The sequence below is a fragment of the Trachurus japonicus genome, chromosome 12 (genome assembly GCF_045865225.1).
Source record: "Trachurus japonicus isolate A0001 chromosome 12, Traja_1.0".
Lineage (NCBI taxonomy): Eukaryota > Metazoa > Chordata > Actinopteri > Carangiformes > Carangidae > Trachurus > Trachurus japonicus.
This window is the reverse complement of record NC_140918.1, coordinates 30,552,782-30,578,864: the sequence shown is the minus strand read 5'-3', so window position 1 is coordinate 30,578,864 and position 26,083 is coordinate 30,552,782. Positions and strand designations below refer to the sequence as shown.

General features: G+C 40.2%; 1 protein-coding gene across 1 annotated transcript; it reads right to left on the bottom strand.

Annotated features, from left to right (window-relative positions):
- Positions 1-1,478: 1,478 nt before the first annotated feature.
- rab27b (RAB27B, member RAS oncogene family) lies at positions 1,479-25,824 on the bottom strand. Its single transcript, XM_085794221.1, has 6 exons — positions 25,646-25,824; positions 9,411-9,582; positions 6,032-6,120; positions 4,145-4,248; positions 3,917-4,040; positions 1,479-2,410 (listed from the first exon to the last, which is right to left on the bottom strand). Exons 2-6 carry the CDS (start codon positions 9,561-9,563, stop codon positions 2,224-2,226), a joined length of 657 nt encoding a protein of 218 aa, XP_085650347.1. The 5' UTR covers positions 9,564-9,582; positions 25,646-25,824; the 3' UTR covers positions 1,479-2,223.
- Positions 25,825-26,083: the final 259 nt, after the last annotated feature.

Genomic DNA, 26,083 nt, shown 5'->3' with positions numbered 1-26,083 from the left:
TGTGTGTGTGTGTGTGTGTGTGTGTGTGTGTGTGTGCTCAAGCAGCTCAAGCATATGGTGCAAAACATGCAGCCTTCGTACTGAAATCAGGAATTTAGTTTCAGTGCGTAATGGTTTCACTGGGTCATCTGTACACCAACTAACAGTTGATCCATAGTTACTTCAAGTGTTGAGCAAACAATTTCAACTCTACTTTTTCAGGAATCTATAACAGTGGAATTTATAGTGTCTTCATGTGACACATTATGTCACTAAATGTATGATTTGGGGATCAGATAAGAGCACTACTGTACATAACAATGGAAAAATGTATAATTACAAACATGAATGCAGTAGAGAACATGTGCTCTTGATGACATGAAAAAACAGAAAAGATGATCATGATTGATATGAAAGATATGAAAAAGATTTTATAAACATGAAATATGACAACTCAAATAATATTCTATGTTTTACATTTCTATGAATATAAATAATTTTGACACATTGGTATTTGACTTTGGTCAAATTTTGCCTGATTTTCTGTGGAGATGAAAGGTCAAGTATAAAATTAGCAGCACTGAAGATCTAACATCACCTGACTGACCCTTTTTTTCAGAAAGGTTTACTTTCATGATTTAAGAAAAGGATTCTGATTAGGTACAAGTATTTTCACCTCTCACCTTATACTGCAACTACAATTGACTAAAATCTCATGTTCTATCTATGAAGTTTTGTTTCTAGTTCAAAGTTAGTAAGTCACGGTGACAATAGACCCCCCGAGCAACCAATTCAGTTGACATGCCTTAAACTCCAACAGAGATCCAGTTGGTCCCTCCACAGTGGAACAAAGGTTTGAAAGCCAAGGCAGTTGGAAACACTACATCTACTCTGGTCTATTATCTGCTCTCTAATCATGTCAAATGTAAACGTTTTCCTCTATTACACATGTAACATGCTGTACCCATATTCATCCTACAATATGAAATGTACAATCAGTCTGACACCTGGTCAAGTATCTAATCATATGTCAAAGCATCCAGAGTATCCAAAAATGCCAAATCTAATCAATCGTATGGCAGTCCTGCACAAAAAGACCAGTGTGTGTTAGCTGAACTTCACAATTGACTTGCATTGGTATCAAAATCCAGATATAAAGATGGATGAGCGCTCCTCCAGAGCAAACGCTACGTATTGGCACAGAAAGCTAATGATTATCAGTCACAGCAGCCTTGAACACACAGAGCTAGAAGACCATGTCAGCTGGGAGATGACTGATACAAAAAGTTTTTCTCCATGTGAGTTGCTTCTTCTGAAAGTGAACGAAACAAACACAAAAGACTCATCAGCTGCTTACAGTATGTCTGCAGCTTGTAGCCAATAGTAACACTGAAGGGCACTGCACTACATGTGAGCTAGTTTATGGCTGCTAAATAGATAGCAAAGGGTTTGCCACAGACTTTCCTACATGACACTGAAGTGACAATGTCACAATTTCATCTCATATTATTGAACCACATAACACTGTTGAGAAAAATATAATATAATTTTGGCCAATACAGGTACAGCATAGATCACAGTGTGGAACAGGGGAAAAAAAGAGAAATAAAACACATTGGTCACACAGATGTTCAGCCTGGTCCAACCAGTTGCAGCCTACACAGGAGGAAACATGCACACCTGCTACAAAGTGGTGGAAAGATTGGAGTAATAAATAGCTCAAATTTAAGTGTCAAACATCATTTGTGACTTATGATTTAGAGTCATTTAAATCCTCCAAACCACTTGTGCAGAGGTTAGTTCCCAGTTTCAAATGATGAATGAAACTCTGGCATTCTGTTTTAACTGTACAAACAGAGCTGAAAGGCAGACAGGCTGAGACTGTGATATCTTAAATATCCACTAGAGGGGAGTAGGATTGTTTCATTATCAGAGAGGCAGACAGTTTGGGAGAATTAAGAATTCAGAAGATGATTAGAGTAACTGTCTTTTTTTTATTCACTACTTGTTTTACTTGTCACCTTATTGCGATGCTGGGACCTGAGTACAAATTTAGTTATTTTCATGGGAAAGCATATTTTAGAAAGACAATAAATTAACCTTGGATCTTGAGGTTAATTTTAGAGTAAATAAAGTGAAGAGAAGACAAGGAAACTAATTGAATCAAAGGTGAGTAAAAGATGGAGGGAATGTGACAGATAACAAAGGAATGCTGACCAGTTGTTTCCTGATTTGCCTCTTGATCTAACATGCACATTTCTTCTCAACGGGCTGTGCTTCACCAAGCTTTGTGGCCCCGTTCCCATTGGCAGCCTCGGCAGGCGGTTTGTCGACACATTGCTCCATCCTCTTCATGACCAGGTCCAACAGTGTTATCACCGCCTTGTCCACCTCTGTCCCCGTCGCTGCACTCGTCTCAAAGTATGGGATCCTGGGTCAGCAAAAAGAAGAGAAGATTTTTTTTTTTAAAGATCTGTAAGCTCAAAGGTTTCAGCAAAACATTTATAATTGATTTCCATTTCAGTTAAAGGGATAGTTCAACATTTTGGCAAATTCGCCTACAGTATCACCATAATCCCTATAGTCATAGCAGTAGGTTCATTACCTTTAATTATTGGTGCAAGTTTTTTTGAGATCCGTGGGGCAGAGACGTGAGCTGCTCAGCTAACACAATGGAGGTGAATGGTACAGGTCCACTGCCTCATCAAACTCAAATACACAATCCAACAACTCCAAAACGCTCTTGTGGACAAGTTGTGACCTGTACATTCACCACGCTATGAAGTAATCATGTATAATTATGTAACATTATGATACATGAAGCAAATACTCGGAAGTACTTTCACTTTTGAAATCACTCCGCCCAGCAGCCGTGTCTGGAATGTAGTTCCGGCTACGCATCTGCCTCGAAAACAACTCTGTCTCCTAATGTTATGTCCATGATTATTTCATAGCGTGGTGAATGTGCAGGTCACAACTTCTCCACAAGAGTGTTTTGGAGTTGTTAGATTGCGTACTTGATGAGTTGAGGGACAGTGGACCTTGTACCGTTCGCCTCCATTGTGTTCACTGAGCCGCTCATCTCTGCCCCACGGATCTCAAAACAACATGCACCCCCATGACTATAGGGGTTATGGCAATAGAAGAATTTACCAAAATGTTGAACTCGCCCTTTAAACCACTCTGGAGCACTGTTATGCCTTTATTTGACAGCCATTTCTTGTCCAATGTTACATTGGCGTCTGAGAAGCTTCTTGTCATCCAGGTCATGGTTAAGTGATCTTAATGAAGGGAACCAGACTTGTTTGAGGTTCTTGAAGCTTTCTAGATAATTATTGTGAGGTGCATTAGGTGTTCATGGAGCCCACTGGGAATCATAGAGTAGTAAGAAAACTACACCTAGAGAATGAGGTTGGTGAGGTGAGACGATGGAATCTGTAAAAGCTTTTGATGGATAAGATTACAGGATGATGGAGCCAGAGGGAGGAGTGTTCAGTTTAGGAACTTTGGGGCTATGTGCTGCAGCTGGGATGAGGGAGCAACATCTCCAACACTCAGGCCATGGTTCTTTGCCCAGAAATCAGGGATTGCTCCTTTGGGTAGAGGGATATGGGAGGGTAAATGGAGTGTGATAATGACAGACGAACTGGTGCAGTGTCAGCAGTAATGGTTGACTGCACTGTTGTGAAAAGGAAGCTATGCTAGTGCTTCCTTGTCTCATGTTGCCAGGAAACATGATGAGAATGGCACCAGGAAATGATTTTTGACCTGTCAAACAGGAAGTCGTTTGTGTAAAACTTGTTGTCAGTGCTGCACAGCAGTCACATACTGTCTGTGATGTTGAGTTAGGCCTCACTTGTGTACAGTTAGACTACTGTCCATGTAATGTCTGCTATTCACTCCAGCAGTCCTTACCCAATATGAAAAACAAACATACCCATATTTATCTGCCAGCTCCTTGGCCTGTTTCTCCTGAACCTCCCGCTGGTCGGCGAGGTCGGCCTTGTTTCCCACCAACACAATATCTGGGTTCTCACAGTAGGCGTTGGCCTGGAGCTGGCCTGGAAAATGATACGAATCAGCAACAACAGAAAAGAAATTAGCTTTGAAATATGAGTGACAGCAGAGGTTTAAGACAGGTAAAAATCTGAAGTCAACAACATACTCATCCAGTTTCTGACATTGAGGAAGCTCTGCTGGCTGGTGAGATCGAACATCAGCAAGAACCCCATGGCGTCTCTGAAGAACGCCGTCGTCAGGCTGCGGAACCTAGATCATACACACAAAAACTTTAAAGGGATAGTTCAACATTTTGGCAAATTGGCCGATTGCCATAATCGCTATAGTCATAGCAGTAGGTTCGTTACCTTTATTTTTCGGTGCAAGCTATTTTTAGAACAGTGGAGTAGAGCTGTGAGCTGCTCAGAGCTACGCTACAGAGGCTAATCGGATTTCTTCGTTTCCCTCATCAAACTCATCAAATACACAATCCAACAACTCCAAAACGCTCTGGTGGACAAGTTGTGACCTGCACATTCACCACGCTATGAGATAATAACAGAACGTTATGAGACAGAGTTGTTTTAGGGGTAAATACAAAGACTGCTTGCTGAAAAACTGTCCCTGAAGGCAACGTGCATCAGCGGTTTTGCATGAATTTCCCTCTAAAACAACTCTGTCTGGTCTGGTAACGCTCTGTTATTATCTCATAGCGTGGTGAATGTGCAGGTCACAACTTGTCCACCAGAGCGTTTTGGAGTTGTTGGATTGTGTATTTGATGAGTTTGATGACGGAAACCAAGAAATCCCAATAGCCTCAGTAGCGTAGCTCTGAGCAGCTCGCGGCTCTGCTCCGCCGTTCTAAAAATAGCTTACTGTACACTGACAAATAAAGGTAATGAACCTACTGCTATGACTATAGCGATTATGGCAATGGGCCAATTTGCCAAAATGTTGAACTATCCCTTTAAGACAAAATATAAAATGCCATACTGTACATTAAAATATTTTTTAAAGCATATAATTTAGTTTTATCAGACAAGATCCCCAGACTACAGCTGGTTTCAGCATTAGAGGGGGGTCTTGAAGACTAGTTGCTTCACAGCAGCACAACTCAGGTGTTCTCATTCAATTGCTCCTTCAAATTCAGCCCAGAAATACAGCCCTCTTCAGCTGAACAACTAAAGATCCAATGTGTGGCCCGTGTGTGGCCTGTGGCTCCTGCAGCTTCCCGCCTGCCCCCACTGGGCTGGGACAATGATCCTGGACTCCGGTGATGGTTCCCACACTGGGAAATGCTCAAATGCATGTATGCATGTTTGGTCCACGAGCCATTCATTTTTTTTCCTATTCCACTCCTCATGTACTGTCTGTGTATGTCCCTTACCATCTGTTCCTCAATACCCTGTCTGTCCCTTACGTCCCCCTTGACCCACCATGGTGTTCCATGGCCTTCTGCGGCTCATATAGGAACCTCTTCTCTATAAAGTTTGACAGGGAGCGTTGGTGACGGTCACAAACATGCACAGTAATAGTATAAAATATTCAGATGCAAGACTAACAGTGCATCAATCTTTGAAAAGGTCAAATGCAGACAGATTGAAAAACAGACTGTGGGATTCAACTACGTACTGTACAGGGCCTGGAGCTGGAACACCAACAGCCAGAAAGAAGCTACAAACAGAATTCCCTGCCTACATGACAACGCTGAAGCTTTCTGAAAGTCCTCACCTCAGCTGGGGTTTCAGAGACCTCAGACTGAGTTAGCATGTACTAAGTTTTAAAAAATACCCACTTGTGTGGAAACTGGACTTAAGCATGGCACTGGACGTATTTACACCTTTGAGCAGCTTATTGTGTGTAGATCTGCAACTGGTCTAGCATCTAGTGGTCAGACATCAGACTTCACTCCCTATGAAATCATCAGAAGTCAACGAGCAGTCCAGAATATTTTAAATGTCATGTGGATGACAAGCTTGACTAATATAAAGACAAAACATGCATAATCTGAGGGGTAAAAAAAGATGCATTCCCATTGGGGCAGGTCACCCACCTCTCCTGTCCAGCTGTGTCCCAGAGCTGGAGATGAACCTTGAAGGTTTTCCCTGTGGTCGTCCCATTGGGATTGGACGCTGTGTACATCTGAGGCGAAAGAAGCATCACTGATTTAGTTTGTCTTTAGCAGACAAAGTAAACATGTTGTAGTGTGTGTTAATGCCTGATAGAGCACATGAAACGCTACTTAGAAAACAGAGAGCCGTGAATCTGATTAGTGATATACTCAATACATGTTCTCTCCAGTATTTAACACCCTAACTTCAATAACATGACGGAAACATTTTAGAAACAGGTCTCTGCACAATGAAGCCTCCAGAATGACCATGGAGCAGAAGTTCTTTGACCACACCAGTGATCATAGTTGGGTGTAGTCAGTTGTAGTCTCCTGCATTTGGGACCACAGACTCTAGGGTGCAGTTTACTCTGTGAGTGTGAAACACCCAGTCACACCACAGCAAAAACAATCCAAATCATTTCAATAGGTTTTCTACAGACTTTTAACATCAGATTCAACCTTGGTGAATTCTGACATGTACAGTTTCACAGGAAGCACATATTTAAACTCATGGTCTACTTCAAATCAATTTACCGTAATTGCTTTTTTTGTCTAACCTGCACCCAAAAACAACAGTTTTCAGTCTGACAGTCTGGTCAGTGCATTCCTCAGCTCTCCACTGTTCTGTTGTTGAAAATATTTCATCAGGTGTGCCTCTTGTGCGCTGCAGCTGGTTGTGTTTGTGTCTGTTTGACTCTTCAGGCATTACAGTACCTGAGTCACACCTCTACTGAGATGCTCTGTCACCTTGTCAGACACTCTGTTAGCCGCATTAACACTGATCCTGTTCAGAGCAGTTAGGCCAGTGGTTGCCAACCTTTTTTGGCTCGTGACCCCATTTTGACATCAGAAATTTCTGGCGACCCCGTCAATCAAGATGCGCCAGCTCAGATATTTTTATATGCTGCATTTTATTTGAACACAATTTAAGTGAAAGTATAGAATACTGTTGTTTAAGATTGTGTGTGGTGTTTTTAATCATAATTTTAAAAAGAATAATAATTAAAAAATATGTTTTTATCAGTAATTTTTTTTTATCAATTACTAGACATTTCAGGCGACCCCATTTGAATTCCAAGCGACCCCACATAGGGTCCCGACCCCAAGGTTGAAAAACACTGAGTTAGGCTCTCCAGGTGATGACTGACCACAGGTCAGTTGGAAAATGATAACAGTTGTCTAAAGTGACAGTTGCTGTTTGTTATTGGATTGTTGCTGTAGCATGATGCTGAGACAGAAACAGCTCTATAAAAACTCAACAAATTACAGTATTATCATTTAATTACAAGACAAGTGAAGAAAACTAAAAGATTGTCACTGGCCACTGAATTGTCAGAAGCATCACAGTTAAAGTACAAGTTAAAATGTTAGGATCATTCCATTTTAATTTGCATTTTATTCCTTTTTTTCCCCTTTAATTATGCACCAAAAAAGAGTTTACTGCTTTGGGGTTGTGGATGGCAGGTAAATGAAAATCTTAATGTATGTAATGTTAATGAAACCACCTGGACCGATGTTCCACTTCAGCATATTCATATTCAATTTAGCACTTTACCAAACGTTTCCATAATTACAGCTGTGATCACACACACAAACAGTGGAGGTGAGGAATCAATGGTATGAGTCACCCAGAGCTGTTCAACCAGCACTGAATCCATTTTCAGTCTAAAATCAACCGTACACTTCAATGGTTGTTTCTTCATATCACATCACAATAGATTTCAATAATGACTTGGTAATACACCGGCAAAGAAAGGACATCCAAATATGTTCAGATCCATTTCTCCACTGCTGTCTATAAGTATGATCACTATGTTTCAAATAAGTGCAGCCAAACAAGGCTATGTAGCCTACATATGCTGCTTCTCACCCATTTGCCAACAACAAGTGATTTTCTCACATTCACATGAGAAAATTCTGCTACTTTTCTAACCAAATATGGTGAGCATGGTGCAGGCAGTATGAAAGGCACAAGCATCAATTTGAATATGTCACATGGTTTGTGACCATGAACTATTCTTAACCTTAACCAAGTAGGTTTTGTGCCGAAACATGTCAAAACCTCAACCACAGTAGCAGCAGGTTAGAAAATGTCACCCAACATGGCAGGCACAAATCACCATAGCTGAGGTTTAGAGTTTGTCAACCATGTGGCAAAGGAGGCACCAGTTATGACACTGTCACAGACTTGACTTTTTTGAGTTGGACCATGCCCACTGTGGATGAAAACATTAGTGTTAGGCTACACAAAACACAAAAATTCCATTGTTTTTTCTGCAGAATTTGTTTTGTGTTTTTCATTTTCTTTATGCTTAAACAGAGGGAACTAGACTTACTGCTTCATGTTTGTATACCTGCACTGAACACTCAAGCTGCAGTTTAAAATTATTAATTAATATTAAAATTAAATTTAAAATAAATAAATATATAGTTGCAAGAAAAATTTGGAATTTCCCAGTTTTCTGTTTGTATTTTTTTGTACGTGTGGTGTAAAAATGGCTCTGCATAGCAGCATGTAAACATCATGTCAGAGGTGAAGTCTGGTGGAGCAGCATCATGGTTTGGGGCTTTTAAACCCAAGGGTTCACCTTCTTTTTCCACCTGCACTGTGAATGTTTAATGGATATGTTCAATAAAGACATGCAATATTATAATTCTTTGTGTGGTATTAGGTTAAGCACATTGTGTTTGTTAATACTTGTGACTTAGATGTAGATCAGATCACATTAAATGGCCAAGTAATGCAGAAAACTAAGAAATTCCAGTGTGTCAAGAAAAAGTATGTGAACTCTTTGGAATTTCTTAGTTTTCTGCATTAATTTGCCATTTACAGTAATGTGATATGATCTACACAGTCACAATTACACAAAAAATTATAATATTTCATATCTTGATTGATATAGAAATGAAATATATTTATATATAAGTGTGTGTGCGTGTTATATTTACACATGCACACAACAAAACATATGGGCAAATGCCATGATGACTATGATCAGGGCCGTTGTATAGGGGAGAAAGGTGATGATAATTCTTGGGGCCCAGCGCCCAGTCGGGCCCACAAAAAACCCCAGTAGTCTAATCTTTGTATGGCTGAATTATTCTGCATAGACAAAACAAAAAAGGCTAAATAAAAAATGATAATACATACGTAGTCTAAGAAAAAAAAGTGTAAAAGTCAGGGGGTAGGGGCCCACTTTAGTAATCTTTAAGGGGGCCCAGAATTCCTAGCAACGGCCCTGACTATGATAACCAAGTACAGCATGAATTGAATAAATGAATTAGCTGGGAATTAAAAGCCACACAGATCAGAACTCACCACTCTCTTTTCCCTGAAGTCGATGCCGACTGTGGTGATGAACTTGGGGTTGAACTTGTTGTCTGTGTATCGGTACAGGAATGTGGTCTTTCCCACGCCGGAGTCCCCCAGGGCAAGGAGCTTTATAAGGTAGTCATAATCCCCATCAGTCATAGTGATGACTGCAATAAACCTGTGGCAAACAGACAGACATGTTGACATACAGACACACACTTTGTGATCTAACATCAGGTATGTGTGGGAGTGGCACGACTAAATAGAAGAAGAGGAAATAAGAGGCAAACGAGCACTGAGAGGAGATGGTGTCTGCATCCGTGTCTTACTTCCTACTACTGAAATTTGAGAGTGGAGATCAGAGGGTCCTGACAAGAACATGGTTGTGGGAAAATAGCAGCTATGCATGTGTGTGTGTGTGTGTGAGAGAGAGAGAGCAAGAGAGAGTGGGGTGGGGTGGGAAAGAGAGTGTATGTTCGTCATCATAGTGTAAGAAAACAGAAGAGACTGAACATCATGTGTGCAGAATTACTCAGTTGTGGCAAAATACCAGAGTTTTGAGGTACTTGTACAACATTTTGGACAATATTGCCCGATGGATAAAGTAGTAAACATATCATGGTGAGGTCAGTATTCATGATGCTGGTGGTGCGTGGTGGTGTGGTGAGAAAATCTCCAAAAGCACAAGTGAAGTTTCTGACCTGGAGACAAACTATCGAGGAATGGTTGATGTACAACAGGCAGTGTGACTGATTTGAAGCTCTTTGGCTGGTTAAGAGTTGCCAACGGCAACACACCAGTAGCACAAAAGGCAGTAACTTTGCAGTTAAAAATGGACATAGAAAGACTGTGGTTTTAACTATTCCAACAATGAGAGACTCACAGACAGAGTCAAACACAGCAGCTCATGTGAACTTGGTGGATAGACTATATAGTGGTCTGTGGTCTGATGAGGCCTGTTTGTCTCTTGGCTACAGATGGTATATTTAGAGTGAGGATCATAAGACTCTTAATTCACTCAGCTGAGCAGAGGCACTTAGAACACAGCGCTGTATCACAGTCTGGACGGTGGATAGCCAGCAGCTCTGATCGCTTCACAATAACCTCACTGTAACTCAGAGCGCTGCCGCTGACCAACCACAGTAAAGACAGCACACAGACATTTGACCTGCAGTACAGTATATTCAATCAGCACGCTGTCCTGAATACAACACATTTTGTATAATTTGCAGGAATAATTAAGGCTATGAAAGGCCACAAGAACACTGCCTGATAAAACAGTATGGATATAAGAAACACTCTGCTACAGTGTACAGGGTGACATTCCAGGGAGAGAATAAACAAAGTCCTTCTAGACAATATAGGACGTCTCTGGTAATACTTGCTGGTGTTTGAAAATGTGTAAGACAGGTGAAAATAAGTTAAACCAATGGAAGATTAGAAGGCTACTAATGACCTATCTCCTGGCTGGCTCCTGGTAACCACTGGAAGAAATGATTACAATGTCTTGGTTGGAACCAGAACCTCATATCATAAAGCCATGGTCTTTATTATTATTATGGAAGACACTGCAGTAAAACTACAATTAAAGATGGAAAACAATAACAGATATAAGATAGTTCCTTTAAAAAAAAAATTATTCCTTTTATTTACACGTGTTCTTCTTGGTTTTATATTTTCCCAAGGAGAAATCACAGAATACAAATGAATGTTGTGTGTATAAAAAAAATAAAAATGGAAACAGGGTAATGTATGTATGTAGTTGTGTAGTATGGTATTGATATGACTGGAGGGTGGGGTTTTATATACGTTTTATCTGTGGAATAAACACAAAGTTCCAAAAAATGGAAATTATATTTTACATTGATATTACTTTCCATTGACTGTACATTCATTGTGACAGATAAATACATTTAAAGCAAGGGTTTGACACGATGAAACATCTATCAGTCCTAGTATTGATGAAGCCCTGCAGAGCGGTGAGGCTTGGGTGAGTAAAGGGGGAGGGGTTTGAAAACCAGTGATGTCTTCATTGTGATTAGCCCGTCAATCATTATTCCCTGAGGCCAAACCAGTCCACATGTGCTTGGTCAGCTGACGGCAGAGAACAACCCGACTCACAGTCATCCCAACAATGAATAACAAAGCAGTGCTAAATAGTGTAGAATGGGGAGAGAAGATATTTTTACATAAATAATTTAATAGTTTCATTAAAATTATATTCCACCAACAAGTTTATAAATTTAGATTTAGCCAAATAATAATGTGGAAACAATGCAACATCATCTAAGGCTGGCTGGAATATGAAAGATATTTGTGTTAGATAATAATATAATAAATGACCATACTTACAAACATGCATTACTGGATAATCTATGGACAATTTAACAGTGTGAAAACCAACACATCTCTCTCGTCAATGCAAGTCTCTGTAGCAAATTTCACAATTGCACTTCGGCCTAACCATATGAAGTAATAAAGCTCTCTCGTTTGACAAAAAAAGAGCACTATCTCTGAGTCCTGGCCACAAGTTCCCCTTTTGAGTGACTGTTTTGCACTAGTGGTAACACTGAGGTACCACCTTCATGACAAGGTCATAGTATAAGGTACAGTTTCAAAATATTCATTAGTTTTTATTCTTGTTTAGTTTTTCAGTTTTCTTTTTTTTCAGTTTAGTTTTAATTAGTTCAACAGGTGAATAATCAGTTTAAGTTAAGTTTTTATTTTGAGGAATTGACTAGTTTTAGTTTAGTTTCAGTTTTTCAGGTATTAGGAAAGCCTTGTTCTGTAGAAGCTTCTCTGTGAAAGCGCCGAAGCTGAAATCAAATCAAATTTGTGGGATTTATTTTCACCGATTATTTTCACCACTAGTTTTAAACTTTTATAGAACTACAATAACCCTGCTTCATGCTAACATTATTTTTTTATTCTAATGCTGGTTGGCATTATCATGCTAACCAGCCTAGTGTGACTCAGTCATATCTGCCCTGAAGACATAGCATTCACAGACTCAGAGGACATATCATACCCTCATGTCTTCCAAACACATGAGGGCTTAAGCTCTTGTTGAGCAATGATCACCACTACAAAGTACAACTATGTTCTCATATACCTTTGCTTTGAGCATTCAACTGTTTTCGGAGACACAGCTGGTGAACACAGTGGAGCTCTTTGGTAGGCTACTAAATACAGACATACAGTATATTACCTAGAAGCACGACTGAATGAATGCTAATGTTTGAAGGATCATTTAAATCACCAACTATTCTCTGACCCTTTGCCATTTCCACTGAAAAGATGATGAAATGTCAATCTTGTTCATATAATTTGTGCAGTAACTAGGCTTCCACAGCCTGTTACACAGCTGACACACTCAGATGTGTTATAAGATTATTGCTTAAAAAAATGGTAGAATGTCCTCCAGACACATACAGTATGCTGTCTGTATTAGAAAGCTAGCTCAAGCTACAGTGTAATAAAAAAAAACATGCCAGTAGGCCTAAAGAGTCAGTCCTGTGAGGGCTATAATGACATGATGTGTGGGTTTTTAAACTTTACATACACTTTTAACTTGCATTTTTTTATCGGCTAATAAAGCAGTTATTGAGTACATACAAGGGCCAGAACTATAAACACACATAGCCTATACCATTAAACAGGAATATTTGTTTCACCGCTTTGTTACATTGGGGTTGTGGGGGAAAGGTTTTCCCTGGTGCCTGCTAAACATTGTATCCCAATAACAAGCAAGAACAAAACCATAAAACACAAAGACACATTAAAAATGTATGAGCTAGTAGGGGAGAGGGGAAGCCAACAGGAGCGAGGGCAAACAAAGAGAAAGAGAGGTGGAAAGCAAGAACAGAGTCTACAACAAACTGTGCTGCAATAAGAAATGACTTGAGAGTGTTAACAAGGACACATTAGAGTCAGTATCAGAGCATCTATCAGGATGCTGCGTCTTGCTATCTGTGACATGTACATTTCACCACTTTCAGTCAGAGGTGCGAACACTCTGAAGCTTTACAAACAAATAGTACAGTTATATGGTGTGGGGGTGTTTTTAATTTTAGAGTGCCAGAATACGCCTTTATGATCACACTGAATCATACTCCTTATAGGATTGACCAAACATTCGTTTTTGGTTGATTACAAACTATGATGGACTATGTTTTCTTTTTATTAGTGGGTAAAGGTAATGAAAAATAAGGTTCCTGTATACTTTCACACAAACACTTACAGTAAATATCAGATTCATTTTATCACCAACAAATTAAAGTCTATCCACCCACATCTAGAGCATCAGATATGAAACTGAATTTCCCTCCATATCTGAATCTTTGTGATGTAAACAAGAAGACTGACTTCCTGCTCTGTGACAACTAGTTTATTCAGCAGACTGATGACTGAAAGACAGGAAGATAAACTGACTGCACATACAAAAAGTCACACGTGAAACGTAGCAACTCCACAATGTTTTTATTTAGCTTCTCTTCTTCTTTATCATATCAGATTTAATACATTTTTCTGCAAGAAGAAACAGAGCAAACAAGTGATATCACTGCAACATGGAGCCACAGGGTGAGCTCGGCTAACTTGAAGAGACTGCACTCACAGCAGAAAGAATGGTAGCCTATCTGTTATAGCTCAAAACAGATGCTGAGCTTCTTTTATTGAGCAGCAACAGATAAATGTGCAGTTTGTGTTCTGATACAGCTACTTTTCTGTGGAGTTCTAGATATAATGGATGCTGCATGAAATACAACACATTCATCCTTTGTTGTGGTGTTACTTTTAAAAATCAACAGGTTTAATCCCAAAGTGAACTACTACATAAATCAGCTGCGGCACCAGGGAAATCTACACCTCCATGGAGGAGCATAAATCCACCTGACTGACTCTGGCTGTAATTTGCACCGTTCACTGCTGTGCCGCCCTAAATACACACAGATTTATTACAGACTGTGCATTGACAATGAAATCAAGCAAGAAAAAGAAGTGAAGATTGTGTGGAGTCTCACAGCATGTTTGCAGACCTGAAACCTTCTGATCTGTATTCAACAGATTATAAAAGAGTGATTGTTTCGTCACTCTGGCAGTTTAATTCTAAGAAGACAGAAATCATAACACCTCTTGAAACCTTATTGTTAACATGAAGTATGCTACTAACCTCTGTGGCTTGAGCCTGATGTAATACCCTCAACTGAGGGATATCTACAGTATAATCCTATCTCTAAGATAATAGATGGGCTTTAGTTTTAGTTTTTGTCTTGAAAATTAAAGGACTTGGACATTTGTCTGAGAGGGTCAAATGAAAAGATGTTATCATGATGCATTACATGTAGGATTTATACATTTTTCACAGTTTCATGAAGATGCAGCACAAAATATCAACCAATTGTGCCATAGGCAGCTCGGCAACCGCAGCGCAAACCAGGGCAAACTATATTTCACACATCAGCCCAGTCTTAAGTTAACTGCACTGTCTGGGTCTGTGGTGCTGCATTACAGAGCTGCTTGTTGCCCTGAGAGATGTCTCTCTCCAATCAGTTCATTGAGGTCTTTGAACCTGGAGTCGAGCTCTCTGAGCCTGCACTTTAAATACAGTGCTTGCTTTGATCTAAGTGATAATTTTAGCATGATAATGACAATGCCAAATTAGTCATTCAATATATCATGTGGGACCTTGAATGTCTGCAGCACTAGTGCTACTGGCATAAGGAGTAAATAAATTGGTTTCCTGATTATTATTATTTTATTGAATGTAAGAGACCCCGAGGAGTTTGCTTTTGTTTATAAAAAAAAGTCTCATATTAATGTGGATGAATCTGTGTTACTCACACTTGTTAATGGGTCCATTTTTGATAAATATGTAAGGGATAATGTATAGTTCGTTGATTGTTATGGAGAAATAAACCCCAACAGGATTTATGGAACTTTTTGTATCTATGGAAAATTTTACAGTGCATGGTCACACCATTGCGCGTTGCAGTTTTCACGGTCATTACAGGATGTAATTTCCGGTGTAGTTCTTTTCTCTTGTGATGCAGTGTTGTGAGGCTGAATGAAAACTACAACATGGCGACGGTGATTTTAAGCGCAAGGCTTGGGAGAAATGTTCAGAATCAGATATCGATTTATTTTGAAATAAAATGTAATGCATCATGGTTTTCAGACAGTCCCATCCCGCTCCCTTCTGCTCCCGTTCATTTTTACTCACACTCTTGCCCAATCACGTGATTAGAGGTGAAATTGACTACCATCCCACGGGAATCCCACGGGAGTCACGTGACCCGTGGGAATTCCCGAAAAATGTCATCCTCTACTTCCAACCTCCGACTTGCATTCCTGATCAATGAAAACATTCTTGGCAAAGGTTTTCGCTTTCATCTGTCTTGCGCCGGTCCAAGAATTTCACTGTGCGCGCGGAGGCTCATGGGAAATGTGGTGTGAAAACACTTCGCTTTCCAGAACTCCTCATAGTCCCTTTAAGTGTAATAAAAGACGTCACAACCCTAAATAATTCAGTCTGGGAAAAGAAAGTGGACCAAATTCATCCTGCTATTCATGCCTTTATTCTTGGAACAGATTGTAATCTAATATTAGTTGTATTACTTTGTTTCTGTATAAGAGTCATAAACAACACCCTGCACTTTTTGTTGATCTATAACATTTCTATACATATACATATTACTGTTGAGGATAAGCGTTGATAAAGTCTTTATATTTAGTACCAACTGAATCTTTTAATTAAATCAATAAATAATTCATATCAGTTTTACATGTTTTCCAACTGAAGTTAGATTTCAAAATTAGATTTATTCTCATAAGACCAGATGGCTCTGGGCAAAAACACAGAGTTCAGAGCTGCTCAACATGTGAGGATTCAAAGTGTAAACGAAAGGAGGCAAAATGATTTTCAAGAATTTTTCAAGAAAGTAAAAAGTTCATAATCGGTAAAACGTCTTCTAGTAGAGTTTTATAACGTATCAACAGTATTTTGTTCTGTAGAGAAGACGGATGTTTCTTTGAAGATACCACTAAAAAGCAGGGAATTGATGACATCTGTGTTAACCATCACACCACATGACCAATCTGAGAATGAATCTGTGTCTTCTCATTGAAAAGTTCTCAAAGAAAGGTAAAATTGATTTAACATACACAAGGCAGCCACAGCACCATGCAGAGGTTAAAGTCTGTGAAATGTATTTAAATGCTTCGACGCAAAAAAAAAAAAATAAAAAATGTTTAAAAGGATTACAGCAACACATTTTGTGTGAATATCTCCTCTGGTCCATATGTGCACAAAAAACAACCGTTGTAATGAGGCTCTGAGGCTGACCAGACTGAGTAACACAACTATATTTCAGCCAGTCAGCAACGGGGGTGTTTGTGCTCATGCAAAGGACAAGGGAAACGAGTGGGAGCAGTAGATGGTAAATCTGGCACATGATAACAGATAATGCCAATTTAAGGATTACCAGGGGAAAGAGGAGGTGCAGTCTGCTCCTCTGTTATCACCAGACTCTCTAGACTTTTTAATGAGACTGACATAGAGTGGAGCACAGTAAAGCACATTAGGCGGAGTTGAGCAGTGTATAATATACAACAGAATTACACTGTCAAGAAGGAGAGATGGTCTGAGCAACAGCCCAAGAGAAAAAAATTGAAAAAGAAGTGTCATGACATATGAGAACGAAAGACAGAGAGAGTAAAGGCTTGGTAGTTCCAGTGACCAACCCAGGTGCAAAAACCTTAGCTTTGCTGTATTTCATAAAGACACTGGTCACTGTTTTTTTTTTTTTTTTTTTTAGGCTACTTTCCTATAGGGCTGCAACTAACAACTATTTTGATCGTCGATTGATCTATCATATTAAAACGATTAATCGACTAATCGGATAATGAAGCATACAATCACTCAATGGCTCTTATTTAGCCATCATCTAAAAATTCAGCTTTAGGTTGTTTAGGTAGCTGAGAATACTGAATAGCTACCCTGAGCCCAACCTTCCAGATTCAGACAGAAACACAAATCAATGGCCATTCAGCTGCTTGTCAAAAGAAAAAAAAAATTTGGACTGGTTTGCATCAGTAGTAACTTAATAAAGCTCTGGTAAAGGTGTGGGAGAGTACTGCCTGCACCCTCTCATAGTTAAAGGGATACGCCAACATTTTTTTTTTCGTGTCTTGCCGCACTCCCGAGTCCATGACCAGCAGATAGACACCATCCTTTCGACTGTGCGTGCAGTAACAAGGGAGATAGAGCCGTATCGCCTGTAATTAGCTTAGCTCAAACACTGGAAGTGCATAGATAGTGTTAGCTTGCCTCCACCTAAAATCATCAGAGAAACTCTTCAGCAACTCTAAACGGAAACCGGCGGGCCGATCTTCGTCTCAGAGCTGACAAAACTCTCCGGTAAGGCATCTTGAGCGGTCAAATGCCGGTAACGGGACGAGATCGGTCAAAACGGAGGGTTCAAGGTTTATTTTGGTTCAAGCTAGCTACATCGAGGGTAGGTTAGCTTCCTATTTCAAAGTAAAAGCACAAATTCTATCGTCATGATTTTTTGTATGTAAAGGGCAATGGGTGTTTTATTTTGTGAAAGTAACCGGAAGTGCGTTGGTCACAACGGCTAGCTTGAGTAGCGTCGAATTCGTCCGAACAAAATAAAAATTGTAAACAGCTGGTATTTAGACAAATTAACGACACACTGCTGATCTAAACGGCTACTTTCTCGCCTAAAACAGTTTGAAATGTTGATAAAGTGATATATTTACAGAGTTTAGAGCTACAATGAAATCAGCTTCTGACTCCTGTTTTCGGCTCGGGTAGGAGGCAGGCTAACACTACCTATACACTTCCAGCGTTTGAGCTAAGCTAATTACAGGTGATACGGCTCCATCTCCCTTGTTACTGCACGGACAGTCGAAAGGATGGTGTCTATCTGCTGGTCATGGACTCGGGAGTGAGGCAAGACACACACAAAAAATGTTGGCGTATCCCTTTAAGATGATTAACAGTGGTATGACATGCATGCATGCCTGACTGTCTCTAGTGAGTGGCAGACTGCATTACTAACAACAACTACAGCTTGTATTTACAGAGATATTACGCACACATGGAATGCACTGCAGACAAGGGAATTTGAAACAATAAAGGGATGATTAAAGATGAGAGGCCTGAACAGACATGTGATTTCAGCTGTCAGTTCTTGGCAAATACATAATGATAAAGATGTCATAAAGGCAGTCAGGTTGGAACCCCTTGTTAAGGTTAATTTCCTCCAACCTGTGTTTACAAAATGTCTTTTTATCTATTATGTATAAAAGATCAGCATTTGTCAGCGACCTTTATTGACTGACGTGACCTCCACATCCTTTTAAACAGATCAGACACCTGATTTGTTGTCCACTGGTCCCATGGACTCTGCTGACCGCCTCTGCTGTCCTTGCCAATCTGCTCTCTAGAGTCAAAGATCAATAACTGCTAACATGGATTAAAGATTGACCCTAAGATAATCTAATTTGTTCAGATGTCCTCTGGGTTTCCCCCTTGGATTGTCTGAAACCTTTCAGCATTTTAAACCCACTTACGCCTGGTTCACACTGGACGCCGAAGCGCCGCGACGCGGAGCGGCCGCGGAAATCGCGCGCGAGCCGCGTCCCTCCAGTTCACACCAGACGCTGATTTCTCCGCGGCGGTCGCGAGCGCCTCTGCTCCTCAGCTGTTGTTTACTCACATTCAGAGCTGTGTTTTTTACATCATGGATAAGTAAATAACCTCATATAATTATAACACCGTGTGCTGTGGGTCAAACAACTCCCTGTACATCACTTCCAAGATTAATTTCACGTCGTCCTTCACTTTACAACAACTCGTCTCTGCCTCTCTCTTTCTCTCTCTCTTTCCCTGTTTGTTTGTGTGTTTTGACCCCCCCTCCTCCCCCCTGCAGCCAGCCCACTCCGTGTCTCCCTATCCTGTGTGTGTGTGTTTTCATCTCTCTTGTTCTCTGTTGAGTCTGACAAATATAAATACGGTCGCATTTGTCAATCGCGGTATTTTATTTTGAAAATCGCTTTTATTTTGAAAATTGACCGGATTCTCTCGTGTTTCTTTGTGTGACTTCCTGCCAGAATTGACGCGGTCGGCCGCGGCTCGCGCACAAAATAGAGCAGACGCCGAAACCGGCGCTCCACGGCGCGAGCCGACCGCAGAGGACCGCGACGCTCCGCGTCTAGTCTGAACTACAACACCAGTTAACGAGGGCGCCGAATGGAAGCGGACTCCGCTCCGCGGCTATTCGCGGCGCTTCGGCGTCCGGTGTGAACCCGGCGTTAGCCTTACAAATGATGGCTTCTTCTAAAACACTGCATCACTTCTTTTTCTTAGACGACACAAATAAGCACAGCTCTTCGTGTAAAAAACACAAGGTTTGATTCACACATAGTTTGGCGAATGGACAGTAGGCTACAGTGTGTGTGTGTGTGTGTGTGTGTGTGTGTGTGTGTGCTTGATGCTAAGATCTTACTCCACTGGGAACTGGTTTTAAAGTGCTTTCATGAAATCTCTGTGTGACACTCAACTCAGGTGTACTATTTCTATTTAATAATCCACCAGTGAGTCCCAATGGGGCTTTCTCAATCCCCCCTTAATCTCACAGCAGGAATTAGGCTAACATCTGTCAGCTCACACAGCTGGATCTGAAAGGTCAGCATGGATGTAGTAATACTGTGAAGCAGAAGAGGACGGACCAGGAGGCCAGAGAGCAGGAGTCAGTCATTCCAGAAACCAATCAAAATTCCTTGCATCTTATTTCTACAACTACAAAGACTGAAAGACAGTGGCTGAATAGAGTGTTTACAGTGCTGAAGTAAAAACCTGTGACATTTCCATCTTAGTCAATATGTTGTGCTGCTCTCTGTCTGTGGTGACTTTAACACAGTCTGACACTCAGGAAATGATGCTTTTAAACATTTTATGGGTTTTCTGCACCACAGAAGAATAATTGTGAGATTCATGTGTGCAGAGCAGCTGACCGCAGACAGATATACAGAAAAATGAGCGCCACCTTCAGACACTCAAACTACACAACAACAAATGGAGACTGAAAAAACAGGAGGCAATAACAAGTCACACTTTAACATGTCCTGATAGAAATAAACCCATTCAAGTAAAGGGCCTTAATTCTATTACACCCAGCCACATGAAATTTGATCAAATACAAATCAGAACAGAACACAGTGGAATTCAAACCAATGTGCAGAGACACAACTGAGCATTGTGCTGTGACCTGCTGGTCTCATGACTCCAGTTTAACCTGGTTACATTTAACAGTTGCTGACTGGTAAACAACAAACTGCACAGACAGTTGCAAGGTGAAGACTGAAGACTCTAGACCAAGAGTTGTTTTGTTTTTTTCCCTACAATCTGATTCTGTTATAACATGATGGCAGAGGCTGGAATGGAAGGTTGAAAGATGTTGGACAACAATGTTTTTTTTTTCTGCTAACAAACTTTGGCTGCATGATGAGAATACAGTGGGTTAACAGAATCAGTTATTCACTAATGAAGACTTTAATTTAATCTCAGAATTTTGTATACCTGGGTATTTTGCCAACATAGAACCCTATTCATCTGGTTTGCAGAACCCATGTGCTTGATAAAACCATTACCATTAGTGGCAGAATATGTAGTTTATGTAATGTAAATGACTGCAAACATGGCACAGAGAAGAATTGACTAGTAACATTGATGGTAGAACAGACAATCAACAATAACTGGTAGGTGTGATGGGTTATTACCCCTCGTTCGCCACAGGACATGAGTGAAACACACAGGATTCATTGTTACAGCTAGAAAAACATCACCATTGCACAACTTAGCTATTTGTCCCATTTCAAATTTTAGTGGGAAAGAGAGTAAAAGCAGAGATAAAACATGTATACCCACTTGAACCACGAAATCTAATTAATGCTTCTCAATCAAATCAAAAGTTTCCTTCTCTGATCCTATTTTAGGTCCAAAAACCTCATGATCTCTGCTCTTCACGTTTTCACGTCAACTATATTTTCAAGAGCATGACATGTACTGTGTGGGTTAAAGTAATATGAAAAATGTGATTAAAATCTCTGCGATTTATTCTGCTGCTTTAATATCCATTGGTCAAGCAAATTAATAGAAAACCACATGGAACTTTGTGTTTAAGGCAAATAAACAGATCCAATCTCTCCACATGGGCAATACTGTCTATGACCAATATCAGTTTTGGTCAATTTGATGAAATTGTCAATATAAATACATTCAGAAAAACAACTCAATGTGATAAGTTCTGAATCTCTGCCCTTGGATTTCCTTTTGACAAATACTTAAACTGAGTTAAACACTGAGTGAAATGTTTAATTCAGGGTTTCCTGTTCCAGTCACCCTTTCACTTTGGAGTTTATTAACTTTACTTCCAGTCGCTGCTGGGTGTTAGGGTGGCATTTGGTAACCATTTAACCTTTAACCATTTGACCCCTGTCACAGTAACTGTTTCACAGGGTTCCTACACATTTGAAAATACCAGACTTTTTCCAGACCCTAATTTCCAGGCTTCTCGGTAAAGAAATTCAAATAATTTGTGATATTTGAGTAAATACTGTAGATGAAAAAATCATGCAATTAATTATTTGTTTCCATTATTCTGAATGTGTATGCCATTATGTAAACAAATCATTTCCAGGAGATTGTAGCTTGGTACAATAACACATACAAAATAATTTATCCAAATAACTTCAGATAAGACCAAACCCAGATAAATATTAAGATAAATATATTTCCATTAAGATAAATATATTTCCATACAATAATTTCCATTTTCCATACTTTTCCATACCTGGAAATGTATAAAATCAAGTTCCATACTTTTCCATACTTTCCATACTTGCGTAGGAACCCTACTCACTGGTTTGGCCCTGAAGACCACAAACTATTACAACGATGGTGTGTTCAGAAGTACGAGTGAGCGGAAGTCTAGAGAAACTCTCCTCTTTCACAATAACTAATATCAACTAATAGTTATATAATATACAATTCTACTAGAAACATAACCAGTGACTGCTGCTACAGAGTTCTGCTCCTGCCTCTGCTTTCACTTTACTCTAATAAACAGCACTTACTACCCACAGGAAATGGTTTATACACCACAGCATGAAGTCCACGAATGAAGTATAGACACACAGGCTGTCTGTCCCAACACTGGCGATCCACCGAGGCATAGAACTTCTGATTTATGTTCTGAAGCTGGAAGCAGTGCAGACTTGAGATTTTAACATAGTGGGACCTACAGTCTATTATTATAATGCCTTCATCATGCACACACAAGTTGTCTTCCTCTAAGAGCAGACAGAAGGGATTGCTCACATGGCTGACTGGATTGACAAAGAGACAAAGAGAGTAGGGGATGTGGATGTAACACGTGGCCTCTCACCAATCATATGAATATATCAGCTCCTATTTTACAACAGCAACACATGTGAAGTCATAAAGAGTGAATGTAGGCCTGCCTGTGAAATAGAAAAATGAAAAAATCTAACTTCTTGTTGAATTCCTTTAATTTCCTGGCTGGAAGCTAGATATTTGTACAGTACTTACCACTGGTGTTTTACACAAAATGTTGTCTGTGTGTTGACTATAATGCAGATGCCAAAGTCAAATATTTGATCTGTTGCAAATCACCAAAGTGAAAAGGCCATTGCTACATGAGGAGGGGGAACAGACATTTTTAGTGAACTGATTCAGTAGCCTATTCTACCATCTTACAGGCTTATGGCACCATCTTAAAAGACCCCAGTCACAGTGTGAGACTTTTAAGTCCAGTTCTCAAATCCCACCAAAAAACAGAGTGCAGTAAGAGAAATGTGCTCTGGATGGTATTAAAGGGACAACGAGGAGTTTCTAATCGGTTATAAAAAAGTCTCACGTTAATGTGGATGAATCTCCGCTACCCACACTTGTTAATGGGCCCATTTTCAATAAATATATCATTCTGTCTCTATCGTTATTTTGTTACTATTAGTGGTGGCGGAGATGCTGGTCGAGCCGACCAGCGTTTCTTTACTTTCAGTTTCGCAACGAGTCATGAGAATAACGCAGCTGAATCGCCGTTTATGGTCGGAACTACGACGGTATGTGAACCTCTTTGAACCTCTGACTTTAATTATTGATGAATGAAAACATGAGTCCGTCTTGCACCGGTCAAAAGAATTTTACGGTGTGCGTGGAGGCTCATAAATGTAGTGTGAAAACGCTTCGCTTTTCCAAAACTCCTTGTTGTCCCTTTAAACACAAAAAACATTGAAGCTGTCCAGCGTGACTGGAGAACTCAGCTGTTAACAGTCAGAGTTTTGTTCTGTGTTACTGTTTACTGCATGGTATCTGTGAGGGCTCTCTACACTTGTCTGGCTCTGAGAGTAAATGAACACGTCTTTTAGGACAGCTTTTAGGACATTACAATGGGTGCTGCGGTTACTTTATATTTTTTCTCAAGGTATAAGGATCCAATGAAAAGGCCAAACCATCTGTTCTGTTGTGCATCTTCAACATTTTCTTTTTCAATCTTTTCAAAAGGCTTGCAAATAAATGTTATTTTCATAAAAAAGACTCCACAACCACTGGACACCATGGTCTAATGTTACTCAAATAAGAGTGAGTAGCTCATTTGAAGGGGACTAGGCTACTGTCAGCTGATTATTACACATTTGTAAAGTGTATTCGTGGCAGCAGAGCAGTGATTGACTGAAAAATGACCAGTGGCCGTGTTCATGCTAATGAAGGAACACATCATCCACACATTGTGTTGGCCGTCTTTGCTTTTGGTCTTTTCAAAAATAAAAAAATATTAGCCACTATTATTATTGTTAAATCAAATCACAGCATTTTTGATGTGAAAATATCCTTGGTGATCATGCAAAGTTAGTTCTGTCGTTATAGAGGCTTAGTGACATGAGTATGGCAACTTGGTGGACTATTGTAGCTGCTAAGCTAACCGCTAACATGCTCGCCAGCCAGGTAGTAGCTAAAGCCTGCTCAGTGTCTCCACATGACGTCATGTGAATTTACAAATTAGTTACGTCATCACTGCTGTATTTCCATATACACATTTTTCAGATGAATGTTCATATAAGACCAAATGCACCTGATTCTACACAATTTCATCATTTCTTTCATCATTTCATTCATTTTCAAGTTGCTATCAATCCATCCATATTACAGTATAAGGACAAATAATGGGGATCAGCAATTACGCCTGTTGTGTATCTGCGGGGATTGTGGTGCAATGCCAGTCCATGGCACATTTCATCCCATGTGCATCTAAAAAAGTAACTATTCAAGTGATAGAAAGTTACACAAAAATCAACAATTAGTGTGTCTATGGCAAAGTGTGAATCCACTGGGAGTAAGAGGGTAAACACACAGGTTTCTGCTAATTTGCTGTTAAAGCTGCAGCTTTGCAACAGTCTCAAAGAAACCAGACCAAACCAGTGTTTCTATGGACAGTTTCTGTGTATTCAAGTTTGTCTGTTCTGAGCTCACCTTCTCTTCTCTTTCTGGAAAACGCTTCTTCATTATGAGATGTGTATTTGTCAAATGAGCCAGTTGCTATGGTAAAAATGTTGTTATATATATAAATGAAGTCCCATAAAACTGAATTTGTCATGAAACTTATTTTTAATTGAATGTGACTGGCATTAATACACAGAACAGATTATTTAACTGATGTGAGTTTTTGCTGATCCAAACACTGAGATGATCAAGGTCAGCTCTTGAATAAAAACAGATTGGAGCAGAGAACAGCCGCCGTGAGGCTCCTACTTTCCTTCTGAGCATCACCACTATCATGAGACTCGGCATGAGAGACATTTTGTGGCCAGTTTCCATCCCCGCTGCTCCACTGTTCAGAGCCCAGACAACCAACCAACCAGCTACTATACCTGGATGATGCAGCTCAGACAGTGCAACAACACCAGCAGTTATCTACTTGTAGAAACGTGTGTGATCACATTCCACAGCTACACAATCGCTGATCACATTTCCTGCTAGAACTCCTGTTTTTCTTTCATGTCCACAAACCCTCCCTCTCTGCCCGGCACACAGACAGGGGAGCACACACACACACACACACACACACAGACACACAAACAGCTCCTAAATCCACTGGACAAACTGGCCAGAGTCTGCTGAGTGTCTCTGAGCTGCTTACCTCTCGGCGGCTCCTCTGCTGATTCAATAGTGGGAGATCCTTAGGGTGGTATGAGGCGTCCAGAGCAGGAGAGCAGCAGCCCTGCATCGACACCCAGAGACAGTCTGACTAAGTGACTGACTGACCGACTGACTGACTGAATGACTGAATGACTGACTGAATGACTGGCTGAGTGAGTGAGTGAGTGGGAGGCTGGGTCACTGGACGAGTGGATGACTGACTATCATTGAGCTGGAGGCAGCGGAGCAGAGAGTCACTCCCCTCACGGAGCAGCTGACTGGCTGCAGGGATGGATGGATGACTCTGACTCGCTGCTGTTGTCCTGGTGGTTAACGTGCTAACTGCATTAATGCCTGAGGAACTGACTGACTGATTCAACAAAGAGCTGACTAAAGTGAATAATAAAACTTACATATGAATGAAACATACAGAAGATTA

Bases quoted from the DNA above. Each gene is read 5' to 3' on its own strand.
- rab27b (XM_085794221.1), bottom strand. From the start codon at position 9,563: ATGACTGATGGGGATTATGACTACCTTATAAAGCTCCTTGCCCTGGGG. The intron at 4,041-4,144 runs GTATGTTGTTGA...ATCATTTTCCAG, and splicing joins CAATGTCAGAAACTGGATGA to GCCAGCTCCAGGCCAACGCC. The intron at 2,411-3,916 runs GTATGTTTGTTT...TTGCTGACCCAG, and splicing joins GAGCTGGCAGATAAATATGG to GATCCCATACTTTGAGACGA.